The sequence below is a fragment of the Centruroides vittatus genome, unplaced genomic scaffold (genome assembly GCF_030686945.1).
Source record: "Centruroides vittatus isolate TY-2023 unplaced genomic scaffold, ASM3068694v2 scaffold_1172, whole genome shotgun sequence".
Lineage (NCBI taxonomy): Eukaryota > Metazoa > Arthropoda > Arachnida > Scorpiones > Buthidae > Centruroides > Centruroides vittatus.
In genome coordinates this window covers 10,543-28,715 of record NW_027122672.1, presented here as the reverse complement: position 1 = coordinate 28,715, position 18,173 = coordinate 10,543, and the positions used below count along the sequence as shown (strand labels likewise).

The 18,173-nt window shown below is 30.1% G+C and overlaps 1 protein-coding gene across 2 annotated transcripts; it reads right to left on the bottom strand.

Moving 5' to 3' along the window:
- Positions 1-381: 381 nt before the first annotated feature.
- On the bottom strand, positions 382-16,831 carry LOC136986772 (low-density lipoprotein receptor-like). Of its 2 annotated transcripts, XM_067284375.1 has the most exons (18): positions 16,817-16,831; positions 15,360-15,476; positions 13,783-14,022; positions 9,995-10,114; positions 9,032-9,166; positions 8,530-8,649; positions 8,295-8,423; positions 7,810-7,981; positions 7,382-7,597; positions 7,179-7,297; positions 5,973-6,112; positions 5,624-5,762; positions 5,293-5,439; positions 4,835-4,891; positions 3,302-3,526; positions 2,583-2,758; positions 2,350-2,490; positions 382-2,227 (listed from the first exon to the last, which is right to left on the bottom strand). In XM_067284375.1, exons 2-18 carry the CDS (start codon positions 15,367-15,369, stop codon positions 2,183-2,185), a joined length of 2,331 nt encoding a protein of 776 aa, XP_067140476.1. In that variant the 5' UTR covers positions 15,370-15,476; positions 16,817-16,831; the 3' UTR covers positions 382-2,182. The 2 variants fall into 2 exon arrangements, with proteins under 2 accessions (XP_067140476.1, XP_067140477.1); XM_067284376.1 differs by lacking the exon at positions 3,302-3,526.
- Positions 16,832-18,173: the final 1,342 nt, after the last annotated feature.

Genomic DNA, 18,173 nt, shown 5'->3' with positions numbered 1-18,173 from the left:
CATCTAATATACTGCTTAATCCCATCCCATTGATCCATATTTTGAAATCTTTATTAGTTATAACAAAACTGAAAATCGGGTACAACTTTTCAATCGGCGGCTACCCTAAACGAATGAGAATATTAAACCCAAGTGTTGCCAGATGTCCCGGAAAACCTAATTATTTCGAATTTTATACAGCCGCCATCTAGCGACGAGAGCGCAAACTCCTATTTTAAAAGCACCCCATTACCCAAAATGGGCTATCGATTAAAAAGGTATAAAAAAAATTTAAAATATGTTAGTACATCAAAATATATTTCCCCCGTGTTCTAAATAATGGTAATGTACTGTACCCCCTCGTGACGTATTCTTTGTGATGTTACAAAATTGAATCGACAATTCTTTTATACCAACATTTTATATTTAATTACTAATCACGTACAGTACACTTAATATATTACATAACACCGAACGAAAACAGAATTTTAAAAATAAAATGTACAAAAACGTCACACAGCAACCTGCACGAGTCGAGACTAGGAATAGAAGAGGATTTTTATCACATTTACATCCAACATGAATTTATTTCATATTTTTTTTTTATTCGCGCGTTGGCAATTTTTTGGGATGGTTTCTTACTACACAAAAGGAAAAAAACAATAGTAATAATAAATTACCAACCGCAAAAATACAATTAATTTTCATCTCTTCCTTTTATTGGTTATGCCAAAGGAATTGTGTGTGTGTATATGTGTATACTTTAACAATTCTTCTAACATAACTAAGGAAGTGATATTTATTTTTACGTCAAAGTTGTATACATAAACTATTTTGATCCCTCGATCTTGAAAAAAATGTAAAAAATAAAATCTAACAATATAAATACTATACATAAATATACTGGTGATTGGTACTCACCATCACAGGGAAGGAAGGGGGGAAAAATTTGCAATATCTGCAAAACTTTCTTTTGATTGCATAGGAGTTTCGTAAACTGCTTTGTGTCTTCGTGAAAGTAGCTTCTTACAGTCTTCCGGCGTTCTTTATTGTAACTTAAATGCTTAGTTATGGGGAATGAAACGACCGTTCTGGCCACGACACACAAATTTACTATTAGAGTTTAGCTTGGTGGGGCACGTACTCTTGGGTGGACCGTCTGGTCTGCTGGGCCACCGCGAGACACGAATGCTCTGCACCAGGTCCTACAAATTAGAGACTGTTCTGTTTACTGTGTATCTAATAATTTAAATTACTATTATATATTAGGAAGACTGCAAAATTTAAAATGTTGGAATGTAATTTTTATATTCCAACTTTCTAAAATTGAATTATTAAAAACATTGCATCATTTCTTCAAATGCCAATTGCAACGGCATCCACTGTTTCCAATTAACTATGCGTAACCGAAAGGTGTCCATATTCTGTTGAAACATTGTTTAACGAAATACAAAATGGATATACTCAAAAAGTAATGTAGCAGATATTAGCAGATGTAAATGAAATGAAAAGCTAAGTTATTAATTAAATTGTGTAATGAATTCGAGAAGAATGCTTGGAGTTTTGCCAACCGTTTTAAAGAAGAGCGTCCACCCGAAGCCAACGATGGGAAGATTTGCCCGACGCAGACTGGAAGATTTGGACCTTGTCGAGCCGACGAGTTGCGGGCGTAAGACGTCGTCGACGAAACTGCTCACCTTTTAAGAAACTTTAATTCGAAACAAATATTCCGTCCATGTTTAATGTTATGTACACTTTCGTGCTGCCGTCTCAGAACTCCAATGCTTTTGAATTCCTCTTCTAAAAAAAAATAAAAATAAAAAAAAATAGATGCGCCGACTTGGTCTTCTTCCGAAGAGATTCCGCTCGACTTCACCGGCGACCACTTTTAAGTTTGCACGAGCACCATCAAAAATAATACACACAAACATGCATTTGTGGCAACTTAAATTACTGACTGGTATGAAAAATCGTTACTCTTCAATATTAGTTATAAAAAAGTTAGAGTTGGCAAGTTAAGTATGTTATCTGTTGCCTTAAATAAATTTCACGGATGTTCAAAATACAAATAATCGACTATAAAAAGATGCACGACCGTACCGTACTCCTTGCGTGCACCGTTGCCATGAACACATTAACAGTCATGATAGCAAAAAGAATATATGGACAAATATATTCTTTTCTTCCTATTTGGCTTTAAACATTATACAAATTCATTAGTTCCTGGTGAGGTTAGAGGTTCCAAACTCTAAAAATAATTTTATTATTATTATTAAAAATTTGTCTTACAATACTTAAAACAAAATTAATGGAAGTCTTAGGTTGCTATTTTATCAAGTAATATTTTCACCTAATGATCATATAACTTACTGGTGGATACGATCTTGCCGGTTGATACTGATTTTTCTCCAGACTAAACTGGTCTTCTGTCGTTTTACGATAAACTGGATTATCAAAGTTCATGCTGGTCACATTCCTACGCAAATACTGCTTGTAGACAAAAAATGCAACCTGTAATTAAATAAGTTAGAAAACATCAGGTCTTATTTTTACTGTAAAATAAAATGAATAATAGCTAAATGAATAAAGTAAAACATGTTTACCAGAGTGATGACTATTGCAATTCCCGCAAGTATGCCGATAATGATACCCGCCACCTTGCCCGTGTCTGCATCCGACAATGGAAGATTTCGCTTCTCGTGCATCAGAGAGGCATTCTGGGCACTGACGACGGGGCCGGATGTTGTCGGAACGACGTCGACGAGCGTGGGAATTGCTTCTGCGGAATAAACGAAAATGATGACGAATCGAATACTAAAACCCAAGTAAAAATGTATAATGTAGTGTGGTCCAATTATAACAAAAATGAAATTGTTTAAACAATAACTCAAGTCCAAGATGATGATTACTCATACAGGAAATAAAAACAATTTCATTTTATGTTACCATTAACATGCTGGTGACTAGTTCTTTAAGAACAACACTTCTTATTTATCAATTAATAACACATAATTTTGAATTATAGACCTAATTTTTCAGTTACAATAGCTTTACTAATACAGACAGACGGATCGATCAAAAATGCACACAGCAACAAACTCTTGTAGTCACCAACACGTTGCAGAAATTGTTATACTACATATGCTTTTCTACATTACTAATTATAGGGATGAATACAAGCATGCAGCTTCTACAAAAACAAATTTTTTTAAGGGTTAAAACATGTACAAGACACACACAATACTATTGAAAACTGTAAAGTTACTTCTGATAAAAACTGAAAACAAGGGTGTAATAAAACAAACTAAAATAGTCATGATACCTAAAACACCTGTAGCATTTGAATATGTAAAAACAGGAGAAAAGGAAGAGACTGCCGGACTATCTCTCATGGGAGAAAGATTTTTATTATCAGTGACCACATTATTGGTGGTTGCAGGAAGCAATGAAGTGGAAGTAGTGAAGGGGGCTTCGGAACTGTTAGTTAGTAAAGAAATGTTACTGCCGAGACGAGGAAAAGCCTGTTCGCTGGTTATCGGCGAGGACACTAGAGAGATTAACATGATTTATGTACACAATAAAAATGAAATAATTCCTAACTAATTATGCTATATACAAATATACATTCCAATCAAACTATACATTAAAATATATAATTTAGAATCATGAAATGTTAATAACTTTAAATTAAACACTTTAATTAAAAAATTTTAATATAAAGAAAATTTCATTTGATTTGTAATACAATTTTTAAAAATTCACATTCGTTTATCATCTGAAAAAATATAATTTTCAAATTTATACACAGTATATTTTGAAACAAATTGGAATATAACTTAAATTTGTACTTTCAATAGTATCATTCATAATGAACTCTAGTAACAAAGTATAATTTTCTTTAAAATTACATAATTCAAATATTTTTGTAAAAAACAACAGAAGTCACATAGAATGTATTTTGTTGCTTTAGATATTGAACAATAAGATGAGATAGCCCCAAGATGAGAGAGAGAGAGAGAGAGAGAGAGAGAACTTGGAAAAACAACTGATAACAAACACCCACTGTTTCAACTTGATTAAGGTCAAATGAAAGATTTCAATTCATTTCAGAGCTACAAAGGCTCCGGAGAAAAATGATCAACGATTCCGTTGAAAATGTTTACTACAAGAAGAGCGTAAACAATTAGCTATTTCTAAAAATAGTTTTTTCCTTGGGACTTTTTTCCCCCCTTTGGAACCTCTAAAACTATAGGTCCTGTAATGTATGTAAACAAGTTTAATTAACATTTTAATTAGCTTCCTGATTTGTAAACTATAATTTATAGTGTTTTTATTTCACAAGTTGGATTTTTCCTTCTAAACAATTAAAATTTTTTGGACTGAATCGTATTAGAACTTTTTTACATGTGAAACAATAAAACAGTTACTCTATTTTTGTTTATATAACTGTATAATCAAGAAATTATGAATTTTCTGAAATAAAAAAAACTGTTCTGGAAAGTAGAGAGACTTTTTAGTTAGAAAACAAAAGAAAATTATCAATATTAGCTGTACAACAAACTGAAGAGAAATGATAACAAAAAGTCATATATATTCTAAATGATAACCTAGGTCTTTTAATCTATTAATTCTAAGAAATAAAACAAAGGAAAACTTGAATAAGCTGCTTATTATTGGAGTAATCAAATCATTTAAGCAGTTATTCCAAGAGGAAATCATATCTTTGGATATGCTATTCATTAGAGAGAAATTCGAGAATAGAAAGGAAAATTAAGAAACAAATTCACTTCAAATAAAAAGAAATATTAACGTTTTTTTAATACCGAAATAAAAATATAGTGGAACTTATACTCACTTGTAGTATCGCTCATATCTGGTACAGGTTTAGATGAAACAGAAGTGACTATAGTTGCTGAAATAATAAAAATAAAAATCACTCATATATATAAATATCTTGCAATTTAAAAGAATCATATAATTTTGATATATAAAAATGAGTCATTATAGAGTCGGTAAAGTGTAAAATTTTAAAATTTATTAATTTCAGACAAAAATTCTAGTTCACTAAAGGAACAGAAAATTCCATTAAAAAGCTAGTCATAGATGACATAAAACATTTTACGCAGAATTATTGTGTGGAGAAAAACATTGAATGCATTAGAAAGAAGCAACACACTGATATTTTAAAAGCCGAGTTTAAATAAATGATTTTTTTGCATTGTAACATAGTGTAAAATATATTTATGAAATTCTGAATTAATAAAGCAGTTTTCTATTTCTTTAGAAATAATAAAAAAAATTAATTATACTTACATTCAAAGGTGCAAGTTCGTAAATCTTTCAACAGTATCATGCCGTCGGGACAGGCACAAGAAAATTTTGCAGATCTCTCGGTAATATTGGGAGAAGGTAGACAAAGATGGGAACAGTGACCATTTAATATACCACAATAATTATTACCTGCAAAATAAAAGTATTAAAACGATTTATTAGAAAAATCATAAAATTATTCATTTAATTAAAATTATTAAGAGAACTGAAGTATTCTAAGATTTTATTTGGGAAGGATTGTTAAAGTATTTATGCAAATGAAATATTTTTGAATGTATGTGGAATGGCATTATAATTGGTTTAAAAAACTTACCTTTTGGCTGTTTATAAGAGTGAAAAACACGCACATCTGTTGGAGAAAATATCCCACTGAAAACTTTCATTTCCTTTCCATTAAATTTATTTGCTCTGTGAATATTTTTTGTTTCTTCATCTGTCCAATATACCCAATCCTGTAAAGTGATTTTCAAAACACAAAAATTAATCATTGACATTTCAGAAATAATTGATGATTGTATGAAATGAGATGTAAAACATTAATATTCCAAATATCTGAATAGAGAAGCAGCAATGACATTTTAGTTGAAAAGCAATTTATAGATTTTAACAAACTTTGTATAATTTTATAAATAAATTTTTATTATAATTTTGTACAAACTTACTTCAAACACATCCATTGAATACGGATGTTTTAAAATGGTCTCGGATGAGTAAACAACTTGACGCTTTCGTCCACTATAATCGGCACTACATAAAATATGTAATTTTGCATCGACCCAATATATTCTTCTATCAACTAAATCTGTAATTTAAATTTAGTATCATCATTAAAATTCTCTAATTTATATATTTTGGCTAATGTTGCAACGAATAGTATGTTCGGCCTCAGGCCGAATACTGAATATTCAGCCAAACTATTTGGCTTGATTAACGCACATACAAAAATTGGCACACAAACCGCATTATGGCAAGGACCCTGCTCTCTATTGGCCCGCTGTCACTATGCTTTGCCAATTGCGTTAATTCTTGACAATTGTAGCGGCATGGCAGTATGTGATAAGTGATAACAATGAAATGACCTACACGTGTAAGTAACGGAAAAAGAACAGAGAAGGACCGCAAAGTGAAAATGTGAAAATAAATATGAAATTGAGTTGATAACATAATTGAATAAGTCAAGGCAGCTTATTGGTGCGAAATTTCCAGCCGTCAATGCCAAATAATCATTCTCATAGACTTCGGACAGCTAAATGCTTGTAATGAAAGTCACTTAGCATGCACAGGTGAAAGCCTGGAGCCGTTCGGGCTACCAAGCTGTCTCGAATTGTGAAATCATAACTGTGACTTATACCGACATCCTATCTGTCTCATTTCTCCGTTATCACCAGGCTATGAGTCACGTAATTGTAAAATGGGAAATCTACGACAGAAAAATGACAAATCAAAAGTATTGTGTGCGCACATTATGATGTATGCATAGGAATACATGGACTAGAGCGATAGAGGAAAGAGAAAGGGAAAGAGCAAAGACGAGCACTTAAAAAGAAGGATAGGCAGGGTCAGACCCTCAGATGTGCAACGATTCTCGAATGAATAGGTGTGTACATGTGATTATAAATTGTGAATACATCTGACTAATATCATTTTGTTTTTTATTTTGTGCAGGTTATAAGTTATAAATAAATATAAACACTAACCTGATAATCATTTTGGTATTTAGATTTAATGTTAATTTACTGTGTTTTTGTTATTTCTCACTCCTGTTTTTAGGTATTAGGTATTCGGCCAAATACTGAATATTCCTTGTATAACTAATTTTGGCATTAAATACTAAATAAAATCAATATCAATTTTGTTTTTAAACATACCAAGTGTTAAATCAGTGGGCCATTTAATATCTGACGAAACAATGGTCTGACGGTGACTTCCATCCATTCCGGCACGTTCGATCTTAGCAGTATTACCATAATCAGTCCAAAACATCCATCTAATTTCAAAATAAGATTTAATTTCAGAATTGATATTTATATTTTGTTAAGGCTACATCTGTTTCAAAACAAGTTTTATTTACCCTTCTACTGGATTCACGGCAATTGCCCTTGGCTTATCATTTCCCGTGTGGATTAATGTTTTCTTTTTGCCACTCATATCAGTAATATAAATGCTATTTTTTTCAGCATCAGTCCAGTAAATATGTAAATAGATCCAATCTACTGCAATATCATTAGAAACACCAATGTCCGTAGTCAGAATTTTCATTATCGGTTTTCCAGTATCAATTGGTGCACTATAAATAAATTAAAATTTGTTTAATTTTAGAAATTCACTAATAAATTCTTGTTTAATAATTAAGAATTTACTACAATACCTTTAGAATCATTAAAAAATAATAAAAATAATGCATTCTAAAGAGTTATAATTGTAAGAAATAATATAAAATGCATTTACAAACATTGTTTTTCGCATTTAAATAGAAAAATTCATTTAACAAATTTTTACCTTTTAATACTTTTATCCAGACTATCAGACCAAACTAATATTCCAGTTTGATATATATAATCAATATAAACTCTGCTTTCTAAATTTTCAATCAGAGATTTGTATTCCTCAGTTTCTAACTCGTATTTTCTGATATCGTGATGGCTTGCAAAAATTAAAGACAGATGACCTTCTAAATAAGATAAAAATTTTAAAAATAACTGTTGTTATTAAGGAACATTTGTGTTTTATTTGCAAATCAAATTTCTGTATTCATTTTTGTATCTTAGATAAGTTGTAAACAATTTTAATGAAAGCTGTGCAAGTTCATTTTTAGACTACTATTTCAAATACTATATTCACATAGAAAAACTTTGTAATTTTAATTGTCTAAAATTTATTTTTAAAACAAACAATTTTAATTGTTTATTTTCAATGAATTATTATTAAACAAAATTTAAATTCCGATAATATATATTTGAAAGTCAATTGTAAAGTAAATTTACCCATAGCTCTACAGCGTTGATGATTGTTAGGTTCTAAACTGTAACCTTCGATACATTCACATTTGAAACTGCCTTTGGTGTTGATACAAACTTGTGAACAAAAACCTGGTACACTACATTCATTGACATCTGTGTATTTTAAATTATAAAATTTAAATAAAAATAGAATAAATTAATAATAAACTTAATTGTATTTTCGACTGTTTAAAATTAATATAATGTAAATGACAAATACCTTCGCAGGATCTGTTATCAACAAGTTTATATCCTTCATTACATTCACAGTAATAACCTATTGGTTTATCGATACACTTTTGAGAGCATCCACCATTATTAGTATCACATTCAGTTACATCTGAAATTAAATGAAAAAAAGGACAAGGAAGTAAATATTTAAATCCACTGCAAATGATACACACAGTTATACTGATAAAAGTTTAGATTTTGCAAGATTACTTTGTACAGTTGCTGTCTGTTCTACACAGCATTAACTTTATTATTGAAAAAAAAAATTCTAACTCATATGGATGTTCGATGGATTCTCATATGGATTCTCATGTCGTTTAAATAGTATGTCGTTTAACTACGACATACTATTTAAACGACATGCAAATCGAACTGATATTTAACGGCAATCGAACATCCATCTAGAAACGGTTTTAAATTCTTATAATTTTGATGACAGAGTCCTTTAATAATGAAAGTATAGCATGTACTCTTCTTAATAAAATACTTACTGCATTTGTCTTGAGGTTCGTCTTCCCAAGAACCACAATCATTTTTGCCGTCACAAGTGAGATTTATTGAGATACAATGATTACGACCACAATGGAACTGTGTTTTTTCATCACAAGTATTGTCGCTATTTGGTTCTAAAGTAAAATAATTTTAAAATGTTATCTATAATGAACAAAAATGGCTAATTATACTTCAGGGAAAATATCTACTTTATCTAACTTAATAATGTATTTTAATTTAAGCTAAAATTGTTATTCTCTGAATAATCAATTTTAAAGAATTATTCACATCTTTCTTGTGCTGTATCAGAGCTTAATATTCACAAACAGATCAATTTTAAATGAAAATTTTTATTACAATAAAGCAGATATCCATCAAAATAATTCAGTAATTACTTATTATGGAGAAAAGTTTTTAGATTTATCTATTACATTTCTATAAAATCATTAAAATTCTTTTTATACTTTGATGTAGTAGTTTGTTTATTTTTAGATGGAGGAAAAAATTCTGACATTATTGTTTCTTCAAAACACATACCTGATACAATTTACATATTAAAGAAACAAAAATCAGCCTGCTTGATAATAAGTCATTATAGCTACTTAATTTTAAATATATATCTTATGATAACAATCATTATGTCATTGGACAGACAACCAGTTCAAAAGACTGCTTCTCTTATGATTACAGATTGCTTAGAAAAGTTATAAAAAATGGTATTTTTTTCCTCACAAGTTATCTATATTTAAAGTGATTTTATTATTATTTTAACAAACTTGTTACAATATCTGATTACAAGAATACTTTTGTCATTTCTTGACTTAATAAACTTTAATGTAATTTTATTTATTGCAAATGAAAGAGAATTTTAAATTATTTATAATTTATTATCATTAGAATAATGGTCTTTAACTTAATATTTTATATTTAGAACTAACTTATAGTTTTTATTTTTTATTTACCTCCACAATGTTCTTCGTCAGATCCATCTTTACATTCCTTTTGTCCGTCGCATTGTAGTTGTCCAGGAATACAATGCAAGTCGTCACATTGAAATTGATCTGGACGGCATGTATTATTACCTAACCAAAATAATTCAGTACATTTTACATACTTATATGAATAATGTTTTCATAAATTTTAAATTAAATTAGTGATACATATATAAGTAGTAATACAATATAGTTTGATCTTCACGCCAAATATCAGATAAGAGGAAGTAAAGACACACTGAATGCAGTGTTAACAACTTTTTCTTTGTATAAGTACTTCCTACTAACTGATGAATTAAGAGGTTGATGAGGCAATAACATTCTTGGATTTGTGCATATGTAGATTCATAGCATATGTAATATGCTGTCCTCATTAGAAGAGCATTCTTATTACCATCAACCAAGGGCTTGTAAACATTCGGTTAAACACCATCAGTTTGGCAGTATAAACGGCTAGTTTTTCACATGCTAAGTTCACACATCTGCATAACATGGTTAGGGAATCTATTTCCAAGCACAACACTATGCAACAAAAGAGAAGTGTCAGTAGTTCAACCACCATTACCGTACCTCAGATCCCTTTCCAAATGCACTTGCCATACATTCAGGCAACATAACTTTCTCCTGCCCCTATATCCACTACTGAATTTGCACAGACTTATCTGCAATGATCAGGATAAATTCTCCACCTTTAAAAAATCAGGAGTCTATGCAATACCATTGGAGAATCCAGTAACAAGAGTGAACACAAGGTACATTGGGGCCACAATACAAATGCTTGCTAGCTGCCTAGCAGAGCACCAGGATGACATGGTGGAAAGAAAGTGTACCACAGAGCTCACAAAAAAGATGCTCAAACAAAACTACAACCCATTATGGGCTCAAACAATGCTACTCAGATGCTTTAGTGACTGGAAACTCGTGTTTAAATGGGAATCTCTCCTCACAACAACCTTGGAACCATGCAACATTCCTTCACTTATCTTGCCCAGTGTATTGGTTGCCCTCTATAAATGGTTATAATAGTGATTTATGATAACATTTTAAGGGTGTCTTTGTCTTTACCCATTACTTGTTATTTATGCATTTATATCTGTAAATAATGAATGATATATTTGTGCTATATCATTTTTATGCTAGAAAATCAATCTCCTCTAATTAAATATCATGTTCAGAAGACTAAACAGTTCTATTTGAGCAGTGGTATATTAGTGGTAACTGCTACATAAAAATTAAGAATCTGCAAAATAAATTACCAGTTGCCAAGAGTGCACTAAAAAAGCTTCTGCTTTTTTCCATAAACTTAAAAACATTTTTAAGTAAAGGTGTAAGGAACTGAGTCCGAGCTGTATTTTTATTTTCTATCTTTTGTTTTCGTTATGTATATTTTAAGTTTGGGGTTTATGTTTAGTTAGGGCAAAAGTTCCTCACTCACCCTCTGGAACAAACAAAAAGAATAAAAGAACCAACTCACCAAACCGACGAAGCGCCATAGGAAAAAAAAATGAACGCACCATTGCGCGCCCTTACTCGGAAGTTCATACGGACATTCCGACTTGAGAAAAGGGAAGGGAGACCCCCCTTTTCTCAAGAACACACACACTTAGAATCAGGAGTTACTAAATGACTTAAAAATAGACATCTCAATTGTGTAAAAAGTAATTAAGTGAAAGTAATGTAAAAGTCGTTACTCAATTGTCGAAATACGCTGACCAGGTAAAAATGTAAACTACTGTTAGCATCTAAGTATGTAAATGAGGGGGTGATTTCAGCAAACGATTGTAACGTCACCTCACGACTATAAAAAGAGCAAGTTCCGACAAGACGATTGAGGTGAGCTTCCAATTGATTGAAAGCGAGGTGTGCTACCTAGGGAGATTGAAAGAGAGGTTCGAGCAGGTGATTCCAGATTGAAAGAAAAGGATAAGAAAGTTTTTCGACAGAGAGGATTTGGATAAAAGATTCTTATAGCTGAGGTGACGAATAGTCATAGATTCTAAGTTTGAATTGTACATAGTTTTAAGTTGAATTTTGATTTTTGTTGGAAGTCTCAGGGGACTAGTTTTAGATAGTAATTGATAAGTATCTTGTTCGTCGGTTCGAAATAAGTGTCCTTTGTGAAATAAATTGTTTTGGAATTTACTAATTTGTACGTAGTTGTATTAGTTCATATTAAAACTTGAGTTGTTCTTTTATTTTTTTTTTGGTTGACTATTTATAATTATAATTTCCAGAGCACGCGAAAGCCCAGGCCTGGCATAACATTTTTTTTCCACGCAAATCCGTGTAAAGTACCCATTGGGTCGACGGTCGGTAAGCTAGCGATCGTCTTGCAATAGTGCTTTAGTTATTCTGATTCGATTAGTACTTTACAAAGTAAATTCTTCCTAAACTTTACATTTTGCATATGTTGATTGAATTAGTACTATAATGCATGTTTTCATATTTGTAAATAATACATACATCAATTATTGTGTGCGATCAGTTATCTTTGATCACTTGTAGCTACCAAAAGGTAGTGCAAGCTTTGATACTAAACTTGCCATCAATAATTCAATATGTTCTGAAATAGCACATCTGTAAAGAGCATTCAGTAGTAAAATACTCAACCACTCCAGAACTGTTGAGTCTGCCAAACACAGCCATTGTATTACTCTAGTCCTCTGACTACTTCAATAATAACTTTAATAATGTGTACATAAATTATCAATAGTGAATGTTGAATATTCATTGCTAGAATTTAATTTGTGATTTATAGTAATATAAAAATAAAACTTCTTTTTTAATACATAAGCATATAAATTTTAAATTTTCTTGAGCCTTTTGTAGTAGTAGTAGCAGTAGTTGCAGAAGAAAATAAATTTATAAAATTTTGATAACTGCATTGAAAATATAAAAAATACTTAGAATTCAAATGTCTTGTCCTAAGAGGAAATAATTGTTTTTGTGTAAGACATGCTCAATATCCTCCATTAAAATTTTTCTATTAAATATCTGTTATTTCCATAAAATCAAAATTACCTATCTACATTCTATATAAATAAATTAAAATGTATCTATTTATTGTAAAAATTATTATTATACAAGTTTTTACACAAAATTTATGATAATGATAATTTAGATTTTTAAATTTAAAATAATTTTTTTACTTACAACATAATTTGATATTAGCATCAAGTTTCATAAAATTATTATAATTAATTTTATATGGAATAAAACAGGACACTATATAGAGCTTAGTTTAATAAAGTAATGTGCTGTGTAATAAAGTAATGAGTTTTTCTGTGCTGGCTGACCACTGGCTGTGTCAGTATTGTCCTAAGACAATACTGGCACAGCCAGTGGTCAGCCAGCAGAGGAGTTCAACTGCAAACATCCACTGTGAGCACCAAATTAACATACCACTATTGGATCCTTGCAATACATCAGGCCACGACATCTCAAACATCCTGCAAGGTGTGTGGAATGATTGCCATTCTGTCACACACATTGTTAGATTTTGATGGTGATCTGATCATAACATCATCTAAACAATTATTTTGCCTATGATGCATGACTGTATATACATAGTGTCACATAAGTTTTTTGTATACAAAGTTTATCATCAATACAATATATATCTGATTAAATAGGATAAAAATATTTGCAATTTACTCTAGAAATTACTGGTTTTATACAATCTAATTCAGGCTTATAAAACCTATTATTATAAAATATAAAAAAATTTATTAATTTATTTTCAATTTTAAAATACTTACAATTTAATTCATCTGATTTGTCTGGACAATCACTATCTCCATCACATTTCCAAGCAGTAGATATGCAATCTTTGCCATTAGCGCACAAAACTTCGTGAAAGCCACATGTTATTGTGCTAATGGGGCAATCTTGTTCGTCCGAACTGTCTGTACAGTCCGCACTTCCATCGCATCTCCAACGTTCGGGAATACATTTTCCATTGCCACACTTAAACTGTTGACTTGAACAGGTGACATTTGCTGAAAATTTAACAATTAATAATATTAATTTTATACTTAATGAACACAGTTTCTTTTATTTTGTTTTTAGAAAAATAATTAATTTAGTTTTTTATTTAATCAACTAATTTATTTAATAATAATTATATTAATTAAATTCATTACATTTCAATTCAGTTTTGAACCTTTAATAATTCACGAATAAAGTAAAAAAATCCAACCAAATTCACTTTTTAAAAATTACTTAACTAGATATTAGATCAGTGATTCTCAACCTTTCAGAGGCCACAGAATACCCTTCATATACTTTTTATTACATAAAGCATTAACGTTGGCGATCAATATATTTAAAATTGATAGGCAATTCCACATTTACTATTCTCATCTTATATTACTTTATTTATAGGCAATTCTATTTTACAGTAAGATGGAAGAAATTTGCAATAAAATCTTCTTGTTTTTTTTAAATAGAACACTCTGGGCAGGTTGAGAACCACTGATCTCAACCATTGTAACAAATGGTACAAAAAATTTCCTAATAAAACCTTGCCTTACATACAAGCTATATTTGAACTTTTATAATATTTAAGAGTTTAATTAGAAAGCTTATTAATGACCAACAATAAATGTAACAAAATTCATCTAAACTGAAAATCTTAAACAAACATTCTTTGATGAAAGATATTTAGTTATATGCAAAACTGTTAAATTGTGTGCAAATGTCTTATCATCCAGGATAGTTTTTAAAATATTTATAAATGTTTTATTCCAGTCATTACAACTCTCTCAACGTATCTTAAATCAATTTATTATTTAAGATTTAGTTTACTAATAAATATAATAAGTAATTATTACAAAACATTACAAAATATTTTGCCACTTGTACATTAAGATAAGATGATAATTAGCATTAAAAACTGGTTTCATCAAATCATCTCCTTTGACCTTGACAATCAATAGAATGATTGGTTGAGTCTATCATTGATGCTCAGTATCACTTTAATTTTACTGCCAGTATGTGTCAAATTTTAGAAGACTTCATAAATTTTATTAAGAGTCAGTGACACAAAAAACAACTAATATAAATTTTTGATGGAATTCTTATCTGTAAATAAGTTTATCTAAAACTTCTTCTGTAAGAAATTTGAAAAAGTCTTTACAAAATATATGTTCATTCAAATATAAATTGATGTCAATTTATAACTACCTGATAAAATGGTAACAGCATTCACTCCACAGAGATATTGGAAATAAATTATTTATTTTATATGAAATATTGTTAATCATCAAAAATTAAAATTTTATCAACAAACTTCAAAAATTGATTTTGTAATGATCAAATAATTAAAATAACTTACGACAATTCATTTCGTCACTGTTATCTCCACAGTCATTTTCTTCATCACACACCCAATGTTCCGAAATACATCTATCGTTACCGCAGGTAAACTGTTTTTCTTTGCAAGTTGTTTTATCTTAAAGGAAAATGTGCATATTTTTTAATATGTTACTTATTTGTTACTTTGAGATAATACTTCTTAGTATTATCTCAAAGTAACAAACAGATAGATAGATAAAATATTGATTTTAATTAAATACTTATCTAAAAATTAGTTAGAATGAAGGGTTAATAATTTAATAAGATTTATATTAGTTCAAATCAAACCATCACATCTTAAAGCAGTTTAAAAATACGATGATCACAGTAATTTTAATTCACATTAATTATAAAATGTAATCATCACTTAGGACAATTTATAAATATGTTTCAATAGTCTATGCATTTTACACAAATCTGGAAGGTATCAGTTATTTTATTTTTTACTCTTTCTATCCATTTTCATCAAGTCCATCGTAGATTCCACCAAGCCCACAATAATGCAGTTGTGTGGCAAGCATTGGGAACTGACATATTCAGGATGAACCACTCATTCCTTAATCAACACCAAAAATTCCTGGGATTTTTTGACCCGACAGGATTTGTTCCTGGATCCCCAGAGCAGTAGGCAGATGCCTTAACTACTCAGCCATCTAGCCATCAAAAGATATTGGTTAACAATTCTAACCTAACACAGTCTTTCCCTCCTTTTCTTAAGTTGTCTGGTTATCATAAGTATATACAGTAGACCTCCCCTATGACATGGATTCATATAACACAGCGAAAAAATTGTGATCGTATTCATATAACACATTAAAAGAGACTCATATAACACGGTAAAATGTCATCGCCGACTCGTGTCGCGACAGGATTGGTCGAATCTGGACCAATAGCAGATATTGTACAAACTGTTGAGTTTAAACGAGCACTGGACCTACTAAAAAACATTTACTATTCAACGGCCATAAAAATCATATTTTTATTAATGATATCTCCAAAGTTAAGTTATTTTTCTGTGAAAAATTCACTCATCAGGAAACATGCATCCGCCGTCCGACGAGCCGCTCCACGACGAAAACAAGCTTAAGCAATGGCGTTGTCGAACGGTGCACACTCGGTAAGTAATCCTACAATTTTTTGTTTATAGCATAGTTGATATGGATTATTCCCAAAAAGAAATATACGTGATTTGGAAATATTGAGTCAAATTAGTCTAGAATCGATTGAAAGGTTTTCTCCCATAAAATTAAACAGCCGCAGCCCCTAAACTGCACACGTGCCAGGCTGTGATTTGCTCATGTATTTAAGTGACTTGTACAACACAGATACATTCCATGTTATATAAATCCACCGTGTTATAGGGGGGTCTACAGTATAAAACTTTACATTGTTAGAATTATATACTTAAATTAATTTTTTAAATTTAAAATTACTTACTACAAGCATTTTCATCTGACCCATCTTTACAGTCTTCCTGATCATCACAAACCCAATCATTCGGAATACATGCTTTAGTAGATTTGCATTGAAATTCATTTGGAGCACAAGTTTTCTGACCTAGTAAATAGCAAATAGAAAATAAATTATACTTGATTGATAAATATAATCTATGTTCTAAGGAATATAGTTTATTTTATTAAAGTAAATTCATCAAATGTTCCTGATGATGAATATTTGATATTCAAAAGCAGTGGAATTTTATGTACTTTATTTTGGTTTCCTCCATTAAAGCAATTTTTTGTGTGGTTAATTAAAGTAAGTAAATTCCATTTTACCTGTTCTTCAGATGCAGAGTGAATTGTTTTATTCACTATTTATTCATTAATTCAGATAACATGAGTTTAACCTTCAAGTAGGTATATTTACTACAATGTTCCATTTATCATTAAAAGATTATATGTATAATTAAGACTGAACAACTATTTAATAATAAATGTCAAGTTTTTGAAACTCCATAAAAGATGTTTGCCCTGGATGTAGAAGGTAGACATTTATAACACACGGAAAATAGATGCAAGAATCCTTCATGAACACAGAAAAGTGTGAGCAAATTTACTTCTATACAAAGTTTTTATTGTATAAAAATTTTTATACATTAAAGTCAGAGTTATTACAGAAATATTAGTGTCTTAAAAATATAAAAACTTGTAATTCTTCTAATCTTTATATGTAAATTTGTATAAAGTTCTTACATAAGAATAGTTGAAATTGTCATATAGAAAAAAGCATTAAATAATATTTGTTTGATAACAATAAATATTTTCTAATAAAAGATATTTATCAACAATGCTATTTAAAGTTCAGTAAAACAATTATTTAACTGAATGAAGAATGAAAAAAATTATTTATCGTGGGAATAAACCATAACAGCCGATTGCAGAGACAACGTTTAAACGTCGACGGCAGTTTAGAGATTGTGTAGACCGTGGTTCAGAAAAAATTTCATTGCAGAGACAGCATTTTTGGCTTACCCCAGTTTAACTTAAACAGCGATTAGAAGCAAGTTATTTGACCTACTTTCTAGACTCCCTTGATAGCAGGTTTAGACATCATTTTATTTGAGTAGAAGTCGCCATATTCATTTGTTGGTCGCAAAGTTTATGTTATAATGGATATTGTTCATTTAATAAATCTTGTAAACAAGATGAATCAAGAAAATTATTCATCTTGACAATTACAAAGAGAGAAAAGAAAATATGAAATTGGAATAATCCTTTAGAAATCTGTTCCGAAGATGAATTTCGAATTCGGTATAGATTTTCTAAATCTGGATTTGTTTGTATTTTAAATCGTA

Bases quoted from the DNA above. Each gene is read 5' to 3' on its own strand.
- LOC136986772 (XM_067284375.1), bottom strand. The intron at 10,115-13,782 runs GTAAGTATTTTA...TATTTTGGTTAG, and splicing joins CAAATCAGATGAATTAAATT to GTAATAATACATGCCGTCCA. The intron at 5,440-5,623 runs GTAAGTTTTTTA...TTTATTTTGCAG, and splicing joins CTCTTATAAACAGCCAAAAG to GTAATAATTATTGTGGTATA.